This window comes from Panthera onca, chromosome B4 (assembly GCF_046562875.1).
Source record: "Panthera onca isolate mPanOnc1 chromosome B4, mPanOnc1 haplotype 2, whole genome shotgun sequence".
NCBI classification, from domain to species: domain Eukaryota; kingdom Metazoa; phylum Chordata; class Mammalia; order Carnivora; family Felidae; genus Panthera; species Panthera onca.
Window position 1 is genome coordinate 24,930,456 of NC_138345.1, and position 23,638 is coordinate 24,954,093.

At 38.3% G+C, this 23,638-nt stretch overlaps 1 protein-coding gene across 1 annotated transcript; it reads right to left on the reverse strand.

Annotated features, from left to right (window-relative positions):
- Window positions 1-1,587: 1,587 nt before the first annotated feature.
- PTCHD3 (patched domain containing 3) lies at window positions 1,588-22,435 on the reverse strand. Its single transcript, XM_081796074.1, is given in 7 exon segments — window positions 1,588-2,022; window positions 2,024-2,534; window positions 2,772-3,338; window positions 5,988-6,131; window positions 20,232-20,353; window positions 21,260-21,972; window positions 21,975-22,435. Coding segments are annotated over 7 exon segments (2,640 nt in total). The 5' UTR covers window positions 22,123-22,435.
- Window positions 22,436-23,638: the final 1,203 nt, after the last annotated feature.

Here is a 23,638-nt window from a genome sequence, read left to right on the forward strand (position 1 = left end):
ACCTTCCTCAAACTGATAGAAATAACTATGAAATATCTCCAGGTAATCATCATATTTAATGATGAGATATTGAACATTTCCTGTAGAGTTGGGAACAAGGCAGTGAGATGTGGCCTTTAGAATGTTTTCCCACATTTTACTGGATGTTTTAAGCAGTAAGCCAAGTAAGAGATAAAGATTCTATTGGAAGAAATAAAATGGCCTTTCTGTGACCTTTACATAATTGCACAGATAAAAACTACTACAGAAACTACAAAGATCCACACAAACTAATAAATGAACCTAACGAGGTTACACATATAAGGTAGGTATACCAAAATCTATTGTATTTTTATGTAGTAGTAAAACCAAAATGGAAAAGGAATTTAAATTTATTTATAATGCCATAAAGATAAAAATATTTGGAAGTAAATCTACCTAAATCTAAGATATTCCTGAGAGAAATTAAAGAAGACATAAATAAATGGAGAGATAAACCATGTTCACAGATTAGAATATTCCAAATGGCTAAGATACCTATTTTCCCCAAATTGATCTGTAGATTCACCATAACCCAATCATGAACCCAGAAGGCTTTCTGGTAAATTGACAAGTGATTCTAAAATGAGTATCTAAATGGGAAGAACCTAGAATAGCCAAAGCAATTTGGAAAAGAAGAAAAATGCTGGATAAATTATACAACCTGACTTCAAGAGTTAATATACAGCTTCAGTAATCAAGGCACTGTGGCACTGGCTTTAGAACAGACAAACAGATCAATGCACAGAAACAGAGCCACACACAAATTGTCAATTGATTCTTTGACAGAGGTCCCAAATTAATCCTATGCTGAAAATGTAGTCTTTTTACTAATGATGCTGGGACAACTGGATGGATAATTATTATGGGAACATAATGAACTTTTATCCACTTCTCAACAAATATAGATCTATGGATCATAGACCCAAATGTAAAATTAAACTGTTAGCCTTGAGAAGAAAACATGGACGGATTTTTTTTTGTGATCTTAAAATAGGCAAAGACTTCTCAGGGAGGACACAGAAAACACTAGCCAAAAAAAAAGATAAATTTGATTTCAAAACTTCAAAAACTTCAGTTTGTCAAAATACACCATTAAGAAAAGGCATACAAAGCCCCAGACTGGGAGGATTAATAATAAGTTGTACTTTTACATAATAATGATATAGGAAGTATAATGAAATTAATATTCCATTTATATTATAGTATATAAAATACTTGAATTTCAGGCATAAGCTTCTAACAATGAAACAAAAGCTGTCAGTACAGAGCCTGACACGGGGCTCAAACTCATGGACCGCGAAATCATGACCTGAGCCGAAGTCGGGTGCTTAGCTGAAGTCGGATGCTTAACCGACTGAGCCACCCAGGCGCCCCTAGTAAAGATATTTTAATGTAAGACTAATTTTTCTTAGGATATTTTAAATAACATTTTTAAATGGGATTTCCAAGCCAAGGAAACATACCTTTGTTTTTAGTTTATTGACTATTTCAAATAGTGTGTTTTTACCAGATTGGATTGTGGCAAGCAGGAATTCTGTAATTGGTCTTTGATTTGTTAGTGGATATTCAAACAAACCTTCAAAAAAAGGTTAAGAATACTGGAATAAAAATTAGGCCATGGGCAGCCCCAAATACCATAACAAGAAACATAATCTTAAAAAATGTCCTGAAGATGTATGCTTTAGCTGCAGATAAAACACACACCCCTATTACTGTTGAAACTGCACTTTGTAACACTGGGTAGCCTAGCAGATACAATGCCTCAATTATTTTTTGGTTTACTGAGGGCTTAGAACTGGAAACAAATGCGTAAGAAATGTGTGCAGAAAAATCGAAAGAAACCCCTATACAAATGACAAGATTAATCATGGATACGGAATCAAGATTGACATTCCAGAATGCCAAGAACCCTGTTACTCCCACAATCACAGAAGCAATAGCAAAAGTTACCCACAAGGAACACAGTGGATGAGGAATTAACAATAAGGAAACAATGAACCTATGTTCATGTTGAGGCTGCAACAATGACATTTCGAACAGTGTTTTCTAATATTGCAGTGTACTGATCAAAATACATGAATGCCGGGTTGTACACCATTAGGGGAATTTCACACTTTTCGGCTATGCTTCGTAACTGGAATAACATTATCTTATTGGTTGAAGAAGAAACGCCGATGGTCTGAATGAAGCCCTGGGAAGCAATGATTTCGTGTGAAGATGAAATATTAATATCATACATAAAAAGTGGAAAATTTGTTAAAAAACTGGGCAAACTGTTTATAAAAGTATTCTTATCATTTACATCTTGCCCGCTATTTTCCATATATTGCACATACTCTTGTAACCAAAACTCTAACATTTTTATCTAGTCACTGTTTTCCAAATCTACCAGACATTTTTCCAGTTTTTGCCTAGCATCTTTATCCCAGTAGTCAAGAGTTTCAGTAACAATAACCATAACCCTGGGGCCATAATCTGAAAAATGTTCTTCTACATTAAAAAATGGTGTGATGGGGGCGCCCGAGTGGCTCAGTCGGTTAAGAGTCCGACTTCGGCTCAGGTCACTATCTCGTGGTACGCGAGTTCGAGCCCCGCGTCGGGCTCTGTGCTGACTGCTCAGAGCCTGGACCCTGTTTCAGATTCTGTGTCTCCCTCTCTCTCTGCCCCTCCCCCGTTCATGCTCTGTCTCTCTCTCTCTCCCAAAAATAAATAAATGTTAAAAAAAAATTAAAAAAAAAAATGGTGTGATGTAGGAATCGTCACTTGTCAAATTTCGAAGGTCTAACCCTTCCTGCACTTGGAAACACCCATATATACTACTAATGATGTACAAAATGTATAGAAGCACTACAAAAAACTTGGACTCAGTGCTTGTGAGAAAAGGGCCAAAATAGTCTCTGAAGAACAAATTCATTGGATGGACATCAGTTTCTTGTTTATCTGGGAGAGAATCACATGGGACACAGCAGGACTTTTTAAATGAGGAACACTTTTGGTCAGGAGTTTCTGGCTTTTTCAACCAGCGTAGACAGACTATTTCTCTTTTACCATCCAGGGCCATAAATGCTCCAAAACAGGTGATGTTATAAAAATAACAAAAGAACAGGGTTGTTCCGGTATAAATGCAAAAGTATTGTACGGACCTGAAAGAGGTCATCATCCCTGTATAGAAGGCCAGGACGTTGGTGATAGTGGTGATTGTACTGGACACTGCCACTTTGGAATAGACACTGGACAGCCGCTGTTTGATGTTATCCATGAGGCTGGTCTTCTGCCAGGCAGAAATCATTATAAACATATCATCAACCCCAACACCCGTTAAAAAAACAAAGAATATCAAATATTAACTTTACTATTTAATATTAATATTAAAATATTAATATCTATGAAAAATTAAACACATAAACTCGAAGCATCTTCTTTTTCCATCTCTTACGTCTTATTTATCTTGCCTGATCTGTGCTTTGATACAATTACTTTCTCTGTCACTTTCTCTGGTTGCTTCTGAATCCACAACAGAATTCATCCCTTCCTCTGTAATAACTCTGTGCTTTATTCATACTCTTATTATTTGTACATAGCACAGGATACTCTACTCCTACTCTTCATTTACGGTGTTGTAATGATGAGTCAGGAAACCTATTGTAGGTGTTAGTCGAAGCAGGATTAGCATTGTATCTTTGATTCTACTGGATGACTTGAAAGACCATTTTTTCTCATAAACCATCTTAATGAATGCACAAACACACGAAGCCAACATTCTGTTGCTTAAAATATAAACTGGACTTATCTATTGTACAGTTAGCATCTAACCAGCAATGTTTTCACCTCTCTCAAGATTTCTACTAGAGTTGACACTACTTTCACTCATGTATACCTTTGTTTCCATGTATATTGATGCAAACTCAATAAAATAAATAAGGAAATTAACTGCAATAAAATGCTGATCTAATTTCAATTTGAGGGGGATCTTGTGCATGGATTACATGGGAGGGTACTGGGAATTGCAACTTTGCCTCTGATGTTTTACGGGTATAATCAAGAAGACAGAGGAATCTGTATTGACACAAGTCTAAACATTGTCATAAACTGCATCCTGACATCCTATGGCTTACCAGCTTTGAGGATTTCACTTGGGCTCAGCAGCACAAAAGGGAAGAATCAGAAGTACTAGGGACCAAGAATGAACTCTTGATATGTATTAGGTATTGAAAAACTAGTTTTATGATTTATAGAAACTTACTCAGAAATTGTCCTTGAACACTGCTTGAGTTGCTTAAATCACACACACACACACACACACACACACACACACACACACACACACACTCCTATGTATACACGGACTATTCAGTGCTGGTTTATATTAAATCAATTATATACACTTTAACTATAGTTATTTATGGCTGTGCGGAATACTGAGTTAAGCGTGGGTGTGTACTAGGTAGGTGGGTCCTGTAGAGTTAGAGTAAATAAGTTGACATCCAGCAAACAGCTTTTCCACTGTGTCCCCATGGAAACCAAATACTATTCCTTCCAAGTTCCTTACTTTCTAAAATATAGAATGGATAAAGAAGATGTGGTTTATATATACAGTGGAATACTACTTGGCAATGAGAACGAATGAAATCTGGCCGTTTGCAGCAGCGTGGATGGAACTGGAGGGTATTATGCTAAGTGAAGTAAGTCAGGCAGAGGACAGATACCATATGTTTTCACTCCTATGTGGATCCTGAGTAATTTCAGAGAAGACCACGGGGGAGGGGGGAGGGGAAAAAAGTTACAGAGAGGGAGGGAGGCAAACCATAAGAGACTCTTAAATACTGAGAACAAACTGAAGGTTGATGGGGGGTGGGGAGAGGGGAAAGCGGGTGATGGGCATTGAGGAGAGCACCTGTTGGAATGAGCACGGGGTGTTGTATGGAAACCAATTTGACAATAAATTATATTTAACAAAAAATAAATAATTGGTATCGCTTTAAATTAAAAAAATAAAATATAATATAAACACCTTTGTTTTTCATGCTTATTGTAAAATAAATTCTGGAAGTACAGGAAAATGCAGAGAAAAAGTATAAACAATAGTTATTCCACCCTGCATTTTTATGTATATCCATCCAGAATTTGCTCTATACAAATATGCACATGTAACTGTATCTCTCTATTTCAAACACCTGGTTTCATAGCCAGCATTTTTCATTTAACATTATATATCTACCTCCTTTTGAAGACTGAATATGATTCAAAAGTATTAATATGCTGTGTTTGAGTTGACCAATCCCATGTTGATATTGAATTAGGTTTTCAAAACTTTTCTGTTCTAAATAATGCTGAAATGAACATACTCGTTCTGCTCTTTGAGCACTTGTCTAATTGTTAAGACAAATTTCTAAAAATGGAATTGCTAAGCCAAAGATATTTGCTGTTTGATGTTTAAATCTTTTGATTTGCTGCAAAATTGGATTTTAAAAAGTGTGTAACAATTTATAATTTTCTCCCAGCAGAATGAGTGTTCATTTATATACAACCTTCCTCATATCTTCAATCTCGCTAATATTTATTAATTTAATAAGAAGACAAGGTATCTCACTTTTGGTTTAATTTGCATCCATTCATTAATTGAGAAGTCAAATTATTTTTTCCCTCTACTTCCAGTGATTTATAGTTTGGATTTTGGATGTGTGTGTGTGTGTGTGTGTGTGTGTGTATGTGTGTGTGTGTTTGTGTGTATATGTGAACTGCCTGTTCATGTCTCTTGTCTGTGTTTTTCCATTTGGGGTACTAGATTTTTCTGCCTCTAAACACACACACTTCAAGTTGATTTTCTTCCTCCTGTCACCTCATTTTGGATCTGTGGAGCCACCTGAATATAATTATTTTGCTTAATCTAACATAAATTCCTTCCCTTATCTACCCCATACCCCCACATACACAATGTGTAGCTTCACATTTGGTTTTACTCACCTAGAATAAGAAATGGTGAATTTGCAACTATGATCACCAATGGCACCCCAATGTACAACATCAGGCCAAAGCCGTTCACCACTGCCAAGGCAGCAGAAATCACTCCAAAGGTTGCAGCCCACATTTTGTTTCGTACACAGTCACACCTGTACATTTGGAGGGAGAAATCATGGAATTTGTGGTGGTAGCTTCCACACTGAAATTCCATCAGTTTATAACATTCTCGACTTGGACATCTGTTCAGAAAGCTCTTGGGCAATAATTCCCATACCTGTCTGCTGAAGACCTTTAATTCCCAGACACTGTCCCAGACCAAGTGGGAAAAAGGGCGGAGGGAACAGAAAAGCTGTGAATCAGTACTTTTACCAAACTTCTGAGCAATTCTTCTGCAGCTGGGCAAGCACAAATTCACTCACCACCAGTTCAGAGCCATAAAGATATACCAAATACTTCAGATGGTTAATTACACCCTGATCTTCAAAGGGTATAAATGGAATACAACAGCAAAGGGAGGGCAAGCTCTAGCAGAGAAAGTATCCATATTCAGTGCTCTTTTCACACACCCTTGACTCCAAGTAGCCATAGATGCAATTCTAAACAGCTCTTGAATTTCAAAACCAGTTCAATATGTATTGTGATTAACAAAATGTATGAAAGTCTCCTCCTAAAACGTTTTCAGGATTCTTGTCTACTGGTGAAGCAGGCTCTAGGAAAGTTGCTACTAATTACAAAAGAATTAGAAATGTAGTCCATTTTTGGGGCACCTGGGTGGCTCAGTCGGTTAAGCAGCCGACTTCGGCTCAGGTCATGATCTCGCAGTCCGTGAGTTTGAGCTCCGTGTCGGGCTCTGTGCTGACAGCTCAGAGCCTGGAGCCTGTTTCAGATTCTGTGTCTCCCTCTCTCTCTGACCCTCCCCCATTCATGCTCTGTCTCTCTCTTTCTCAAAAATAAATAAACGTTAAAAAAAAATTAAAAAAAAAAGAAATGTAGTCCATTTTTTAAAAAAAGTTTAGGGGCGCCTGGGTGGCGCAGTCGGTTAAGCGTCCGACTTCAGCCAGGTCACGATCTCGCGGTCTGTGAGTTCGAGCCCCGCGTCAGGCTCTGGGCTGATGGCTCGGAGCCTGGAGCCTGTTTCCGATTCTGTGTCTCCCTCTCTCTCTGCCCTTCCCCCGTTCATGCTCTGTCTCTCTCTGTCCCAAAAATAAAATAAAAAACGTTGAAAAAAAAATTAAAAAAATAAAAATAAAAAAAAAAGTTTATTTATGGGGCGCCTGGGTGGCTCAGTCAAACAACTGACTTTGGCTCAGGTCTCACGGTTTGTGGGTTTGAGCCCCATGTTCAGCTCTGTGCTGATGGTTTGGAGCTGGGAGCTGCTTTGGATTTGTTGTCTCCCCTCTCTCTGCCCCTCCCCTGTTCACTCTCTCACTCACTCTCTCTCTCTCTCAAAAATAAATACATGTTTAAAAAATGTTAAGTTTACTTATTTATTTTTGAGAGAGAGAGAGCACAAGTGGGGGAGAGGCAGAGAGACAGAGAGACTACCAAGCAGGCTCCACACTACCAGTGCAGAGCCTGATGTGGGGCTTGAGCCCACGAACAATGAGATCATGACCTGAGCCAAAGTCAGACACTTAACCAACTGAGCCACCCAGGTGCCCCTCTAGTCCATTTTTAATAACACAGCCTGTGCCTTTTTCTTTGCTGGACCAACAAAAATGGGAATATATAGGCAGCATTTTAAAGTATGGATTCAGCACTTTACCTACCCAATAACCACAATATTACATTTGAAAATATTGACAACCACCTCTGGTTTTATATTTTGCTTTTTTGTTAACTGCTTCAAAACAATGACTTATACTTGTCTCTAGATATTTTTAGGAGGAGAGAGAAACTAAGTTTGGATTGAAGACTAGGAGAGTCAACTATGGAAACAGAAGCACTGATTCTAATACAGCAACATGACCATGACCTTTAGGCAAGACAACAGTAAAATAGCTAAACTTTCTTATTCTGCAAAAAAATTTCTACACCATGGTTTTATTTATTTTTTTTCAACACACCAGTGCTATGAGTTAAACTCAGGGCCCCAAACCAACCACATGTGCAAAATTCCAGAGCAAAAGTAAAATTCCTTGTTAGAATAAAATTTGATTATAATGAGTACTTTCTTAAAACAACAATGTTGGTTTATAGCAGTTTGAAATAAGAAAGTAACAAAGATGAACTTTGAAATCAGAAAGATGAATGAGTTACATATGACATTCCATCTTTCAAGTGTCTGGATTTTTTGTATAAAATTTTCAGATGATGTAAGGGAGGGAGTGAAGTATATTATTGCCTATAGTGACTTTATTTTGACTATGTGCTGAGTTGACTTTGTCTAAATGATCTTTAATGTGCAATAGACAATGGAAGGAAAGATTTGAAGATGGAACACTGTAGGAGTTTGGTGAATACACTTGCAGATATTCCGGTCTCCAAGAAAGATTTTTTTTTTTAAGTTCATTTCTCTTGAGAGAGAGAGGCTGACAGAGAGAGACAGAGAGAGAGAATGGCAAGCAGGCTCCACACCGTCAGCACAGAATCTGAAGTGGGGCTCAAACCCATGAACCACGAGATCATGACCTGAGCCGAAGCCTAGAGTCAAGACGCTTAGCTGACAGAGCCACCCAGGCACCCCTGAGAAGGATTTTGTTTTAAGCAGTTTATCAGAATGACCTAGGGAAGTCTTAGAACTTTAGATCTCCTGGAACCTGGCTATGCAGATTCTGATTCAGTAGGTTGGTAGGGAAGCTGCAGAATCTTTATGTCTAAAACCTTCCCCATATGACTCCAGTGCAGGCAGCAAGATGGCCAACCTTCTGAATTTTTTATTTACCTGACAGGGAAGGGCTAAATTAGAACTTATTATACTTAGACAACAATCTATATGTTTGGTAAGAGATCCACATCTTCCTTCAAAGGTAATGATTTTTCTCATAAGTAAACAACAGTTTACAGTGTATTTGAGAAGGGAAAGATTTTCAAGCTTGTTTCAGAAACAGATCTAATATTTGGTGCAAATGTTGTCATGTCCAAAATGTGAGACAATTTTGAAGGAGTCAAGAAGATCAATATACCACTACTTGCTGTAGAATGAGGTTCAAGCTAGAGCATATACTTGAAAAAGTTTGTTCATATGACTTCACAATCAGACAATAAATACGGAACCCTAAAATAGGTGCAAATAAGGGTTCTGTGTGAGGTAAATGCATATGTGCAAGGATAACCTTCATATGCAAGTGTAAATGAGTCAGGCAGCATGGGCAATGTCTTAGGGACTGTCTAGGAGGCTGTTGCCCAGAGCAGAGATAAGAGATTCTCAGTGCTAACAGAGAGGTAGGAGTGGGAGATGTCCTAGGAATTTACAAATGCACTCAAAGGAGAATTGGTTTTATTTTAAAGCCTAGAGAAGGCATGTATTGAAGCATCGTGGCAGCAGCTGTGCCTTAAGGATTTCCCTCTTCCTTTTCTTTTTCTCCTTGGACATGCTCCAACTAACTTAGCAAGATGGGAAGCAGGAAGAGAAGGGATAGAAGAGGGCTGGCGAACCAACAAAATGGGGGAAGATATCTGCAAATGACATATAACATAAAGGCTTATTATCCAAAATCTATAAAGAACTTACCAAACTCAACACCTGAAATAATCCAGTGAAGAAATAGCCAGAAGACATGATTAGACCAAAGAAGGCATCCAGATGGCCAACAGACACATGAAAAGATACACAACGTCACTCATCATCAGGGAAATACAAGTCAAAACCACAGTGAGATACCACCTCACACCAGAGTGGCTAAAATTAACAACTCAGGAAACAACAGATGTTGGCAAGGATGTGGCGAAATGGGAACCCTCTTGCACTGTGGTGGGAATGCAAACCCTCTTGCACTGTGGGTGGGAATGCACAATTGGTGCAGCTGCTCTGGAAAACAATGTGGAGGTTCCTCAAAAAATTAAAAACAGAATTACCCTATGACCCAGAAGTAGCACTATAGGAATTTATCCAAAGGATACAGGAGTGCTGATTCATAGGGGCACATGAACCCCAATGTTTATAGCAGTGCTATCGACAATAGCCAAAATACAGAAAGAGCCCAAATGTCCATCAACTGATGAATGGATAAAGAAGATGTGGTTTATATATACAATGGAATACTACTTGGAAATGAGAAAGAATGAAATATTGCCACTTGCAACTACGTGGATGGAACTAGAGGGTATTACGCTAAGCAAAATTAGTCAGAGAAAGACCAATATCATGTGACTTCACTCATATGAGGACTTTAAGATACAAAACAGATGAACATAAGGGAAGGGAAGCAAAAATAATACAAAAACAGGGAGAGGGACAAAAAATAAGAGACTCTTAAATATGGGGAACAAACAGAGGGTTACTGTTGTAGGAGGAGTTGTGGGAGGGGGGATGGGCTAAATGGGTAAGGGCATTAAAGAATCTACTTCTGAAATCATTGTTGTACTATATGCTAACTTGGATGTAAATTTTAAAAAATAAATTAAATTTAAAACATTTAAAAAAGAAGATGTGGTTTATATATACAATGGAATACTACTTGGCAATGAGAAAGAATGAAATCTTGCCATTTGCAACAATGTGGATAGAACTGGAGGGTATTATGCTAAGAGAAATAAGTCAGTCAGAGAAAGACAGATATATGTTTTCACTCATATGTGGAATCTGAGAAACATAACAGAAGTCCATGAGGGAAGGGAAGGGTAAAAAATCATTTCAAACAGAGAGGGAGGCAAACCATAAGAGACTCTTAAATACAGAGAACTGAGGCTTGATTCCTCTGGGGGGTGAAGTGAGGGGGGGTGAGGTGAGGGGAAAATGGGTAATGGGCATTGAGGAGGGCACTTGTTGGGATGAGCTTTGGGTGTTACATGTAAGCGAAGAATCACGGGAATCTACCCTGAAACCAAGAGCACACTGTGTCTGTTGTATGTTAGCTAACTTGACAATAAATTATATTCAGAAAAAAAAAAGAAGAAGAGAACTGGTAAGCTCCTTTCTCCCCATTAAGGGCTATCCCATGCAGCATGGTCTAGCAAAGGGTGCTGGAGGGCACCTTAACTTTAAAGCAAGTTACCAATTTTGTTTATTACATGGATGTGGACATGGACATTTGAACTCTGACTGGAGGATTTTGTCCTACCTACTAATGACCACAAAAGTCACATGGCCTGTCTGAGTTTTCATGGGGCAGAGGAAGAACTTGCTCTTACCTACAAAACTTAAAGGGAACAAAGGGAGACAAAAATAAAGTTGCATTATGTTTATACCTCATGAGTCCTATGTGTTTCATATTCTGGTTACATAAACATAAAGTCTTCAAAGACAAATAAATATAAATCATTTTCTAAGGGTGTCTGGCTGGCTCAGTCGGTTAAGCATCCGACTCTTGGTTTCGGCTCAGGTCATGATCTCCTGGTTTGTGAGTTCAAGCCCTGTGTCGGGCTCTGCTCTGACAGCGCAGAGCCTGCTTGGGATTCCTTCTCTCCCTCTCTCTCTGCCTCTCCTCTGCTCACTCAACCATGCTCTCTCTTTCAAATTAAATAAAGACCAAAAAAATCATTTTCTAATTGCCTTCAGTATAAGATTTTCTGTACTACTGTCCATAATTATTAGTAAAGATAAGCAAGAATTGATATAAATTTGTATCTTCAGAACCAACTACCTAGTAGGAAAGTTTTGTCAAGCCAATTGTTGGTACCTTGGAGATTCCACACTAGGTTAACATTATTTTTATACTCTAATGACTTTAACAAGCCCGAATTTGGTCTTTTTTCCTTCCCATCCTTCCTCCCCTATTTTCTCCCTCCCTCCCTCTCACCCTTCCTTCTTAGTTTTTTGATTTTGTTTGTTTTCTAGGGAATGTGGTCTTTCTTTCCAAAATAACAAAGTTGCGAGGTAGTTTATTAACTCTAACGAGATACCCATCATGGTTAACTCCCTCTACCTATTGGGGCCTTATTTTTCTCTACCTTAAAATCTAGAGAGTTGAGTTATATCATTTGTTCCCAAACCCACCTATACAGGAGAATCAATTAAAGACATTTTTGAAATATAGATTTTCAGACTGAAACCCCAGAGACTTGATTCAATAGGTGGCTTCAGAATATGTAGGTTTAGAGTCCTCTCTGGAACTCTGCTGTGAGAATCACTAAATTAATATATTCTATGGGGTTACTTCTACAACTAAATACTGGTGTTTTCTGATATTTTCAATATTTTAGCTTTCTGATTACAAGAGCCCAAACTAACCCTAATGCCTAGATAACAATTTTTAAGTGCTTAACAAGGTAAACCTCACATCCGAACAATGGGGACACCCAAGTCAATTAAATTAGAGATTAATTTTTTATATAGTTAAAAGTACTAGTTCAAATTTATAAAGAAATAAGGACTTGTTTAATTCTAGCAGCATATCTGCTTCCAAATGGAACAATTAATCACAATTGGCACAATATGTAAAGTAAAAAACATATGCCAAATCAAACAAAACTGGCCATAATTTATTTATTTGTTTTTACTATTCCATCTGATTGCACACTATTGCTAATGGGGGGTGGGTAGAAAAGAAAGTTTAAAAAATAAGAGTTTAGTGCTGGATATCAGCAAAACATGGAATAGGAATTTCCCAAGTCTCATCCCGACAAAGAAATATAGAAAAACGGGCATATATTTTCAGAATTCTGTGAACTCTGGAAAGCAGTCAAAAGCTTACAGCAACTAAGCAAGTGCTAAATGAAAGAAAATCAGGGGAGTACTTCAAAATAGTAGGAATGTTTTATAGTGATTTTACATGCCCTGTCTCCCTCTCCAGTGTGGTAGTAGTCTTAAAGTGGCAGTGATCATAATGTGGCAGATGTGTTAAAGTGGCCCCAGTCCCAAACTGTCCCTAAGACAGCAGGGATCTTAAAGTGGTAACAGCTCATGTTACCATGATGGAGCCATTTCCCTGTTTTTGGAGGAAGCAGAGCAGAGATTATTCCTAAAATATTTTATATGTCTGTTCTAACCTATTTGGGGGCTACCTGAAGGACTGATGCAAGGCACTCCTCTGTTTTGTCTAACTCAAAACTCAGGTTGAGAAAGCTGGAAACACCACAAGTTGAATTAACAAACCTCATGTGCATAGAGCAAAAGATTATAGCTCAAAAATACAAAAGACTACCTATGGAAAAAGATGAGGAGCATTTCTCTGGGAATTTAGGATATTAAAAAGCACTCAATTATACTGGGGAATTTAGAAAATTACCCAGGGCGAGATGTATGCTTAGAAAAGACCAAAGAAGACCCTAAGCTTTCACCTAGGGCTGATCCCTAGGTACAGTGTAAGCCTTGGTAAGTGTTGGAGGTTCCAGGCACAGAACCATTTTGCAAACACTGGGAGAGCTCCTGGCATCCAAGGAGATCTATGTCAAAACACTAGCTAAGGTACAGAAACTTCAGTGACCACAAGAGACAAAAATTACAGTCTTTCAATAATAGTTTCGGAAAATCACAAAGAAAATGGACCACTAATCTTAAATAAAACAACAGAAAACCCTGGGGAAGGTGGAATCTGATTTCCAGTTAGCCAAATGTCCAGTTTTCTACACAACCACCACCACCAACAACAACAAATCACAAGGTATACAAAGATAGAGGAGAGTGTGGTTCAAAATATGTGTGAAACAAAATAAATAGAAATCATCCTTGAGGAAAGACAGAGCTAGGACTTACTAGACAAAGACTATAAACACTTTTCTAAATATGCTTACAGAGCTAAAGAAGAGCTCTGACAAGGAAATAAGAAAAACAATGTATGAGCAAAATAATAATATAAAGAAGTAGAAATTTTTTAAAGGAACCAAACAGAAATTCTGGAACTGAAAACTACAGTAACTGAAATGACAGAAAACAAACCCAAAAACACTAGAGGCATTCAACAGTAGGTCTACTAGGCAGAAGAATCAGTGAACTGAAAATAGGACAATTGAAATGTATGGAGTCTAAGAGACAGAAAGAAAAAAGGATGAAGAAAAGTGAGAAGAACCTCAGAGATCTGTGGGTCTATCAGCCAGTAGATCAACATACACATTATGGGAGTTCCAGGAGAGAGAGAAAAGGAGGCAGGGGGCGCTGGGTGGCTCAGTCGGTTGAGCGGCTGACTTCGGCTCAGGTAATGATCTCGCGGTCCGTGAGTTCGAGCCCCGCGTCGGTCTCTGTGCTGACAGCTCAGAGCCTGGAGCCTGTTTCGGATTCTGTGTCTCCCTCTCTTTGACCCTCCCCCGTTCATGTTCTGTCTCTCCCTGTCTCAAAAATAAATAAACGTTAAAAAAAATTAAAAAAAAAAAAAAAAGGAGGCAGGAAGAATATTTAAAGAAATTATGGCTGAAAACTTCCCAAATTTGGTAGAAGATATGAAGCTACAAATCCAAGAACCTTAATGGAGTTCAAATAGGATGAACTCAAAAAGATCCAGACTGAGAACATTATAATCAAATCATTGAAAGCCAAAGGCAAAGAGAGTCTTGGAAGCACTGAGAGAGGAGCAATTTACCAAATATAAGGGACCCTTAATAAGTATAAAAGCTGATTGTTTATTAGAAACCATGGAGGCAAGTAGACAGTGGGATATTTATAGTGCTTAAAGAAAAAAAAAATCAACTGAAAATTCTGTATTCATCAAAACTGTCCTTCAAAAATGAAGGAGAAATTAAGACATTCCAGATAAACAAGAGCTAAGCAGGCTTGTTAATTAGACCTGCCCTATATGAAATGGTAAAAGGAATCCTTCAGGCTGAATAGAAAGAACAATAAAAAGTAATGCTAAGTCATATGAGGAAACATAGGTCTTGGTCAAATATATAACAGCAAGTATTATTATATTTTTGGTTTATAATCCTACATTTTATTACCTACAGAATTTAGAACATAAAAATAATTATAAATCTGTTATCAGGCATAGAGTGTATAAAGATATAATATGTGACAACAACAACATAAAGAGTGGGGGACAGAGGTGTATAGAAGCAGCATATTTGTGTGTTTTTGAAGTTAAGTTGGTATCAGTTTAATGTAGATTGTTTTAAACTTAGAATTATATGAATCTCCATGGTAACCATAAAGAAAATCTCACAAAATCATTGCAAAAGGAAATGAGAAGAGAATCAAACAACTCATTAGAAAAATAGAAACTAAACATAGAAGAAGGCATAATGGATGAAGTGAGGGACAAAAAAACTGTATGATACACAGAATACAAATAGCAAAATAGCAGAAGTCCTTCCTTATCAGCAGTTATTTTAAATGTAAATGGATTAAACTCTTGAATAAAAGGGTAGAAATTGACAGAATGGATAAAATAACATGATTCAACTATATGCTGTCTACAAGAGACTCATTATAGACCCAAAGACATAAATAGATTGAAAGCTAAAGGATGGAGAAAGATATTCTATATAAATATAACCAAAGGAGGGCAGGATTGAATATACTTCTATAAGATGAAATAGATTTTATTTTAAAAATTGTTAAAAGAGACAAAGAAGGGCACTTTAAATTGATAAAAAGAACAATTTATCAAGAAGATTCATCTACAAACATACATTCACTGCCAATAGAGACCCAAAAATGAAACAAATATTAACAGACTTGTAGACATAAATAGATGGAGAATTCAATATGCCACTTTTAATAATGTATAAAACATCTAGGCCAATAATCATTAAGGAAACAGAAGAAATGGACAACACTAAATAAATTAGACCTTACAGAGATATATACAACACTCAACCCAATGACAGAAGAATATACATTATTCTCAAGTGAACATGAAACATTCTCTGGAATAGATCATATGTTAGGTCACAAAACAAGTCTGAAAATGTAAAAATATTGAAATTACCCAATGTATCTTTTCAACCAACAATGGAATGAAGCTACAAATCAATAATAGAGGGAAAACTGGATAATTCAAAATGTATGTAAATTAAGCAACTCACTATCAAATAACCAATGGGTCAAAGAATAAATCACAAGGGAAATTAGAAAATACTCAGCAACAAATGAAAATAAACACATAGCAAAACATAACTTACAGGATGTAACAACACCAGTGCTCATAGGTAAATTTATACTACATTAAAAAAGAAAAAAAAAAAGTCTTCAATCACCTTATGGTACTAGACATCTCGCAGAAATAGAAACAAAATAAAACAAAACCAAACCAAAGCTAACAAGGAAGGAAATGAAAAGATTAGAATAGAGATATATGCAATTGAGACTAGAAAAACAATGGAGGGAACAAACAAGGCCAAAAATTGTTTATTTAAAAAGATCAACAACTTGATAAACTTTTATCTAGAGTGACAAAGAAAAAAGAAGATAAAAATAACTAAATCAGATATGAAATTGAAGACATTACTACTAACCTTAGAGAAATAGAAAGGATTATAAAAGAACACTATAGGGTTGTCTGGGTGGCTCAGTTGGTTGAGCTCCGACTTCGTCTCAGGTCATGATCTCACGGTTGATGGTTTTGAGCCCCGCATGGGGCTCACTGTTGTCAGTGCAGAGCCCACTTTGGATCCTCTGCCCCACCCCCCCGCCACCTCTCTCCCTCTCGTGCACTCTCTCTCAAAAATAAATAAACATTAAAAAATAAAGAATACTACAAACAACTTATGCCAACAAACTGTATGAAATGCACAAATTTCTACAAACACATAAATGACCTAAACTGACTCAAGATGAAATAGAAAATCTCAACAGACATTGAATAAGTAAAAAGACTGAATCAGTAATCAAAAACCACCCAAAAAGAAAAGTCCAAGACCAGATGGCTTCACTGGTAAATTTTACTAAACATGTAAAGAAGAAGTAACACCAATCCTTCTCAAGTCCTTCCAAAAAGTTGAAAAGGAAGAAACACTCCCTAACTCATTCTATGAGACCAACATACACTGATACCAATCCCAGACAAAGATTACAAGAAGAAAACCATAGATCAATATCTTACGAATGTAGATTCAAATGCCCTTAATAAAATTCTGCAAACCCAATTCAATAGCACATTAAAAAGATTATACATCGGGGCGCCTGGGTGGCTCAGTCGGTTGAGTGTCCGACTTCGGCTCAGGTCATGATCTCGCAGTCTGTGAGTTCGAGCCCCGCGTCGGGCTCTGGGCTGACAGCTCAGAGCCTGGAGCCTGTTTCAGATTCTGTGTCTCCCTCTCTCTGACCCTCGTCTGCTCGTGCTCTGTCTCTCTCTGTCTCAGGAATAAATAAACGTTAAGAAAAAAAAAAAATTAAAAAAAAAAAAAAAAAAAAAAAGAAAAAAAAAAAAAAGATTATACATCATTACCAACCAGGATTTATCCCAGGAATGCAAGAGTGGTTCAACATGGGAAAAATCATCAAGTAACATATGACACTAATAGAACAAAGGATAAAATCTACATGATCATCTCAATAGATGCAAAAAAGGCATTTGACAAAATCCAACACCCAATTATGATTTAAAAAAGCCCCTCAAAAACAAGGAATAGAAAGGAACTGCCTCAAAATGACAGGGACCATTATAAGAACTGAATATCTAACAATATAATCAAAAGTGAAAGACTGAAAGATTTCCCTTCAAAATCAGGAACAAGATAAAGATGCCCACTTTCACCAATGACACTTGACATTGAAGTGGAAGTGCTATCCAGAGGAATTAAATAAGAAATGGAAATAAAAGGAATTCAAGTTGGAAATGAAGAAGTTAACTATCCCTTTTCACAGATTACATGATTCTATATATGAAAATTCCAAAGAAACCACAATAAAACTAATAGAGTTAATAAACAATTTGAGCAAAGCTGCAGGATACAAGATCAACACACAAATACCAGTTGTGTTTCTATATACGTGCAATGAACGATCCAAAAATGAAATGAAAAAAGCAATTCCATTTAGTGTCTAAAAGAATAAAATATTTAGAAATAAATTTAACCAAGGAGGTGAAAGGCAGAAAGCTACAAAAATTTAGTGAAAGAAACTAAGGAAGACCTAAATTAATGGAAATACAACCTTAGTTCACAGGGAGGAAGACAGTATTATTAAAATGTTAATCTCACTTAAAGCAACCTACAGATTCAACACAATCTTTATCAAAATTTCAGTGACCTTCCTCCCACCCCAGAAATGGAAAAGTCAACCCTCAAATTCATATGGAATTGCAAGGAGTCCTAGATATCCAAAATAATCATGAGAAGGATGATAAAAATTGGAGGACTGAGATTTCCAGATTTCAAAACTCATAACAAAGCTACAGGAATCAAAACAGTGTGGTACTGGCACATCAACAGACATGTAGGCTCATGGCATATAATTTAGAGTCCAGAAATAAACCCATACATCTACAACCAATTGATTTTTTAAAAGGATGCCAAGTCCAATCAACTGGGAAAGAATAGTCTGTTCATCACATGGGACTTGGAAAACTGGATTTCCAGCAATCAACATGGAAACATGGATTTCCACATGGATTTCCATGCACAAGAATGAAGTTAAACCCCTACTCACACTACATATACAAAAGTGAGCTAAAAATTGATCAACAACCTAAATATGAGGGCTAAAACCATAAAACTCTTAGAAGGAAACACAGGGCAAATGTGCATGACATTGAACTTGTCAATGGATTCTTAGATATAAGTATATAGCAAAAGAAAAAATAAGATAAAGTGGATTTCATCAAAATTAAAAACTCTTGTGCATTAAAGACATTATCAAGAAAGTGAAGAGATAATACACAGAGTGGGAGAAAATATTTATAAATCATATATCTGATAAAGGTTTAATATTTAAAACATACAAAATACTGAGATGTCTGGGTGGTTCAGTCAGTTGAGTATCCGACTTCAGCTCAGGTCATGATCTCATGGTTTGTGGGTTCATGCCCCACATCAGGCTCTGTGCTAGCAGTGTGGAGCCTGATTGGGATTCTCTCTCTTTCCTCTCTTTCTGACCCTCCCCCATTCATATTTCTTCTCTCTCGAAATAAAAAAAATAAACTTAAAACCAAATATACAAAGTGCTCACCAACAACAGGACTCAAAAACAAAAAGACAACCAAATTAAAAAATGGGCAAAGGACTTGCATAGACATTTTTCCAAAGATGTACATATGGCCAATAAACACATGAAAAGATACTTAAGATCATTAGTAATTAGGGAAATGTAAATCAAACCACACTTTGTCACTATTAAGTTGACTATTATCAATAAAACAAAAAACAAGTGTTGGTGAGGATGCGGAGAAATTGGAATCTTTATACATTGCTGGTAGGATTTGGCGGTTCTTCAAAGAACTGAACATAGAATTATCACACCACCCACCAATTCAATTCCCAGGTATATACTGAAAATAATCGAAAACAGGAGCTCAAGAAAATATTTGTACATCAATGTTCGTTGCAGCATTATTCACAAAAGCCAAAAAGTGGAAACATTCCAAGCGCCCATCAACAGTTAAGTGTATAAACAAACAGTGCTGTATGTATATGGTGAAATACCAGTCATAAAAATGAATGAAGTTTTGATACGTGCTAGGATATAAAGGAACCTTGAAACCATTATGCCAAGTGAAATAAGCCAGTTACAAAAGTACAAATATTGTGTGATTCCACTTATATGAAATCTCTAGAATAAGCAAATTCATAGAGATAGAAAGTAGATGAAGGTTAGCCGGGACTGGGGGGAGGCCATGGAGAGTTACTGCCTAAGGGCTATACAGTTTCTGTTTGGGGGGATGGAAAGATTTAGAAACAGACAGTTGTGGGGCGCCTGGGTGGCCCATTAAGTGTCCGACTTCGGCTCAGGTCATGGTCTCCCAGTTTGTGGGTTCGAGCCCCGCGGCGGGCTCTGTGCTGACAGCTCAGAGCCTGGAGCCTGCTTCCAATTCTGTCTCCTTCTCTCTCTGCCCCTCCCCCACTTGTGCTCTGTCTCTATCAAAAATAAATAAACGTAAAAACATAAAAATGAAAAAAAACAGATAGTTGTGATGGCTGCACAACAGTGTGAATGTAATTAATGCCACTGAAATATACACTTAAAATGATTAGAATGGCATATTTTATATCAATTATATGTATTTTGCCACCCAAAAATATCTATTAAAAAGAGTTAAGAAACAATGAAACCATTTTACCTGTAGCATGATATGATTGCAAATAATATGATTAGAAGGTATGCCAAGTGAAACAAAGGGATCACTGTCATCAAAGTTGCTTCAAATTCCAGTTGTCTAGAAATTGATGTAAAGTAGACCACCTGCCACAAAAATTTACTCAGGTAAATAACTTTTCATTCCAATATTTGTGTGAGTCACAAACCCTATTGAAAAACTATAGCTTACTGAAACATGTTAAGATTTAGTAAAAGGTCAAAATATGTGAATCGTAATTTTAGAATAAAGATTAACATAAGTGTGCTTCTTCCCACAAATCTGTGGCACGCTTTCTAAAGTTTCTTTCAGAAACCCAAGGTTTAAACCTCCTGAATACACAAAATCTGAGATCTACCTAAGATTGTGAAACCATTTATAATTACAGAAATTGTGGCTTTTTCCAAAATTTTAGTAGGTCGTTGTCTTTTACTATTTTAATTTCATTGATATTTCAGAAGGATCTGGTATTTTTCCAATAGTTGTCTCACTTTGACCAGGCTTATTCACAACTATTAGTTACAGAATAGCTAGCATGTGCCTGGCACTAGGCTATATAACTTACTTGGTAAATGGTGAGCTAATTCTCTTTTCAATAATACCATGGAACTTCTTAAAAGTTTGTTGCTTTTATTCAAATGAACTCCAAACACATTTCAGGGGTTCCCCAAAATAGCAAAGACTTTAAGAGTAAGGATTTTAAAGTAATTTGACTGGAAAACCTGATGATCAATGTCTGCACTGAGCAGACCTACCTTAAGGATGTAGGATTTGTGTTTTCCACCAGAATATTATTAAGGATTTATGCTGTGTGGCATCCTTTGGTGTGTGAGATTAAGGAAGTTGGATTAAGTGCCAAACAGAGTAGAGCACTCCCAGCTGCAAGTCAAGGACTCCATCAAATAATCCAGGAGTGCTACTACTTGGAAAACGTGTTCTTACCCCTCCCACCTTCTCCCGGTCTATAAAACTCAGCCTATAAACCCTTCCTATAAAACTCAGCCACCAGATACCTGCATCCTCTTCAAGGCCAGATGCTTTTCAATGTTGCTAAATTGGTTCAGGAAATGGATCAACCATTTCTTACTACGCTCGTTGTCCTCTCGATCCTCAGTTTTCAGGTAGTAGGGCAACCTCACGGCTTTGGCTTCCAGGAGTAACTGGTTCATTCCCATCCTCTCGCCTAAGAAAGTTCCTCCAATGGTGCCAGCCAGGTAGATGGGCTGACCGGTGTGGTTGTAGATTGGGAAAGTGACATTTCTCAGGTCGAGGTCCCTGTTCATCTGCCAGGCATACAGGAGTGGGTTGGAAGGCACGCAGAGACCCTGGTGCTTGGCACACACCTGACTGTAGTGGATCTGGGTTCCGTTTTCCCCCATTGCATACAGATCCTGGATCACGTCATCCACTTTACCAACTTCTGATAAGATTGCTTGTTCTAGCAGGGAGGTCGTGTTGGAGACCGCTAGAATACAAGCGAAATTGACCTCGGTGCTCTTCCTGGAGATGGAGAAGCGGTAACAGTCGTTGGTGGTGAAGTGTTCCTGCACAAAGCGCCGCTGGGCCTTGGCCGGGCTCCCTATTGGGGTGTACTGCTCCTCGAGGTTTTCTTCTACATCCTTGGGCAGGTAAATCAAACCGGTGCCCAGAGCGGCCATCAGCACCATGGGCACCAGCAGGAAGATCCAGGGGTGCGCGCCCACTTCGCATCCCAGCCTTCGGAAGAGGCCTCCAGGCAGTCGGTGTGGCAACGGGGTCTCTCGGACATCCGGTTTTCCGACGGATATGCGGGCAGCGAGGAATCCCCCCTCACTGACACCGGATGTGAATGGGGCGCCCCGGCGGGCTCTGGCAACTGCCCCGAAGCCCAGGTCATCTCGGGTTCCTGTCTTCGACCGAACTGCTCTGACTCGTGCTTGGAGGCCGGCAGCGGCTCTGAGCCCGGCCCTGCCTCGGGTTGCCACCTCGCCTCCGACCTGGGCCCGGCTCCTCTGCTGCGCGCTCCCGCTCTGCTGGCGCCAGCGCCGTCGCCTCCGCCTCCGCCTCTGCCTCCGCCTCCCGCCGGGCCTCTGGCGCCACCTCGGAGGGACTAAGGCTCATTTCCGGGAAGGAAAGGCCGGGGTCTCAAACGTGACAGCAGATTAGAAAGCAGCCACTGGACCTAGCGCCCATCTCCACCCCACACGACGGTTTCCTGGAGAAATTCTACGGAAGTCTGTTTGAGTTCCGGCTGCTCGCACCTGTATCCCGAAGGTTCGTTGGGAAGCACGTGTTTTGACTCATAGCCCAACTAGCCCCAAATTGTCTGTGGCGTGCCTGATGCTCCCAGGAAGTTAGTTAGTACACAAACAGTGCTTAACGGTAAGATGCGTGCCTCTTCTACAAGACTTACACACACACCTACACACACACACACACACACACACACACACACACACACACACAAATGTGGTGTTGCCTTTCCAGGGAGCATCCAGTAACACAGTTCTCGGGTAAGGTGAACCTCGTACACCTGGTTTAGTGATTCTTTTTGTTAACTACAAACGTAACATATATTCTTCTTGTAAAAAGTTAGAAGTAAATAAGTGGGCTGAAAAGTGGGTATTTATCTTGGGTCTATTCCGCCCACAGTTCCCAGGATGGAGGGACCCCTGTGTTCATGTCACCGTTTTTACGAAAACCTTTACCTACCTTTTAACATGCACGCAACCGAGAAGCAGGTCTTGAGCGGTTCTTAAGAATTATGAAAATTGCTTGCCATGCTTTTCATGGTTGGTAGTCACCTAATATTATTGTGATTGTGTTTTTATGTGGGTAGGTCTAGCATTTTAATGAAATCTCCAGATTGTAAGAGTACCAAGTCCAAGAGTTTAAGAAAGATATGTTTAACAGTATTTTCAAGGAGAAAGAAATAGGAGATTTTGTTAAGTTGCGTCTCCAGAAAGTCATTGTTTGAGCGACCTTATTAAAATAACCACAAGATGGCACCCGTTTTCTATTTTAAAAGTTATGGTAAAGGAAACTGAAGATTCCTTTTCTCTTTCATCTGTGTTTCCAAGTCCTAATTATAGCTACATCTTGAGTTCATCGCTGGTGTGCTATAAACCTAGTGGCTTCTGTATCACATTTAAAGTCTGTAGATAGAGGAACTGATCTGAGAATTCCATTTGTTGAACCATGTCTACGTTATGGAGAGAATGGCTCAGCTGTTCTCCTAAACATTTAAGAGGAAATGGTAGGGTGAAGGTGTTCACAAGTACTCTATAATGTACACATCCAAACACAGGGCCTCTTCCAGCCCATCTTTATAAAGTATTTCTCTAGCACAACATCAATGTGTGTTTTTCATCTCAAAACACAAGTAAATTTCTTTTTTTTTTTTTTTCAACGTT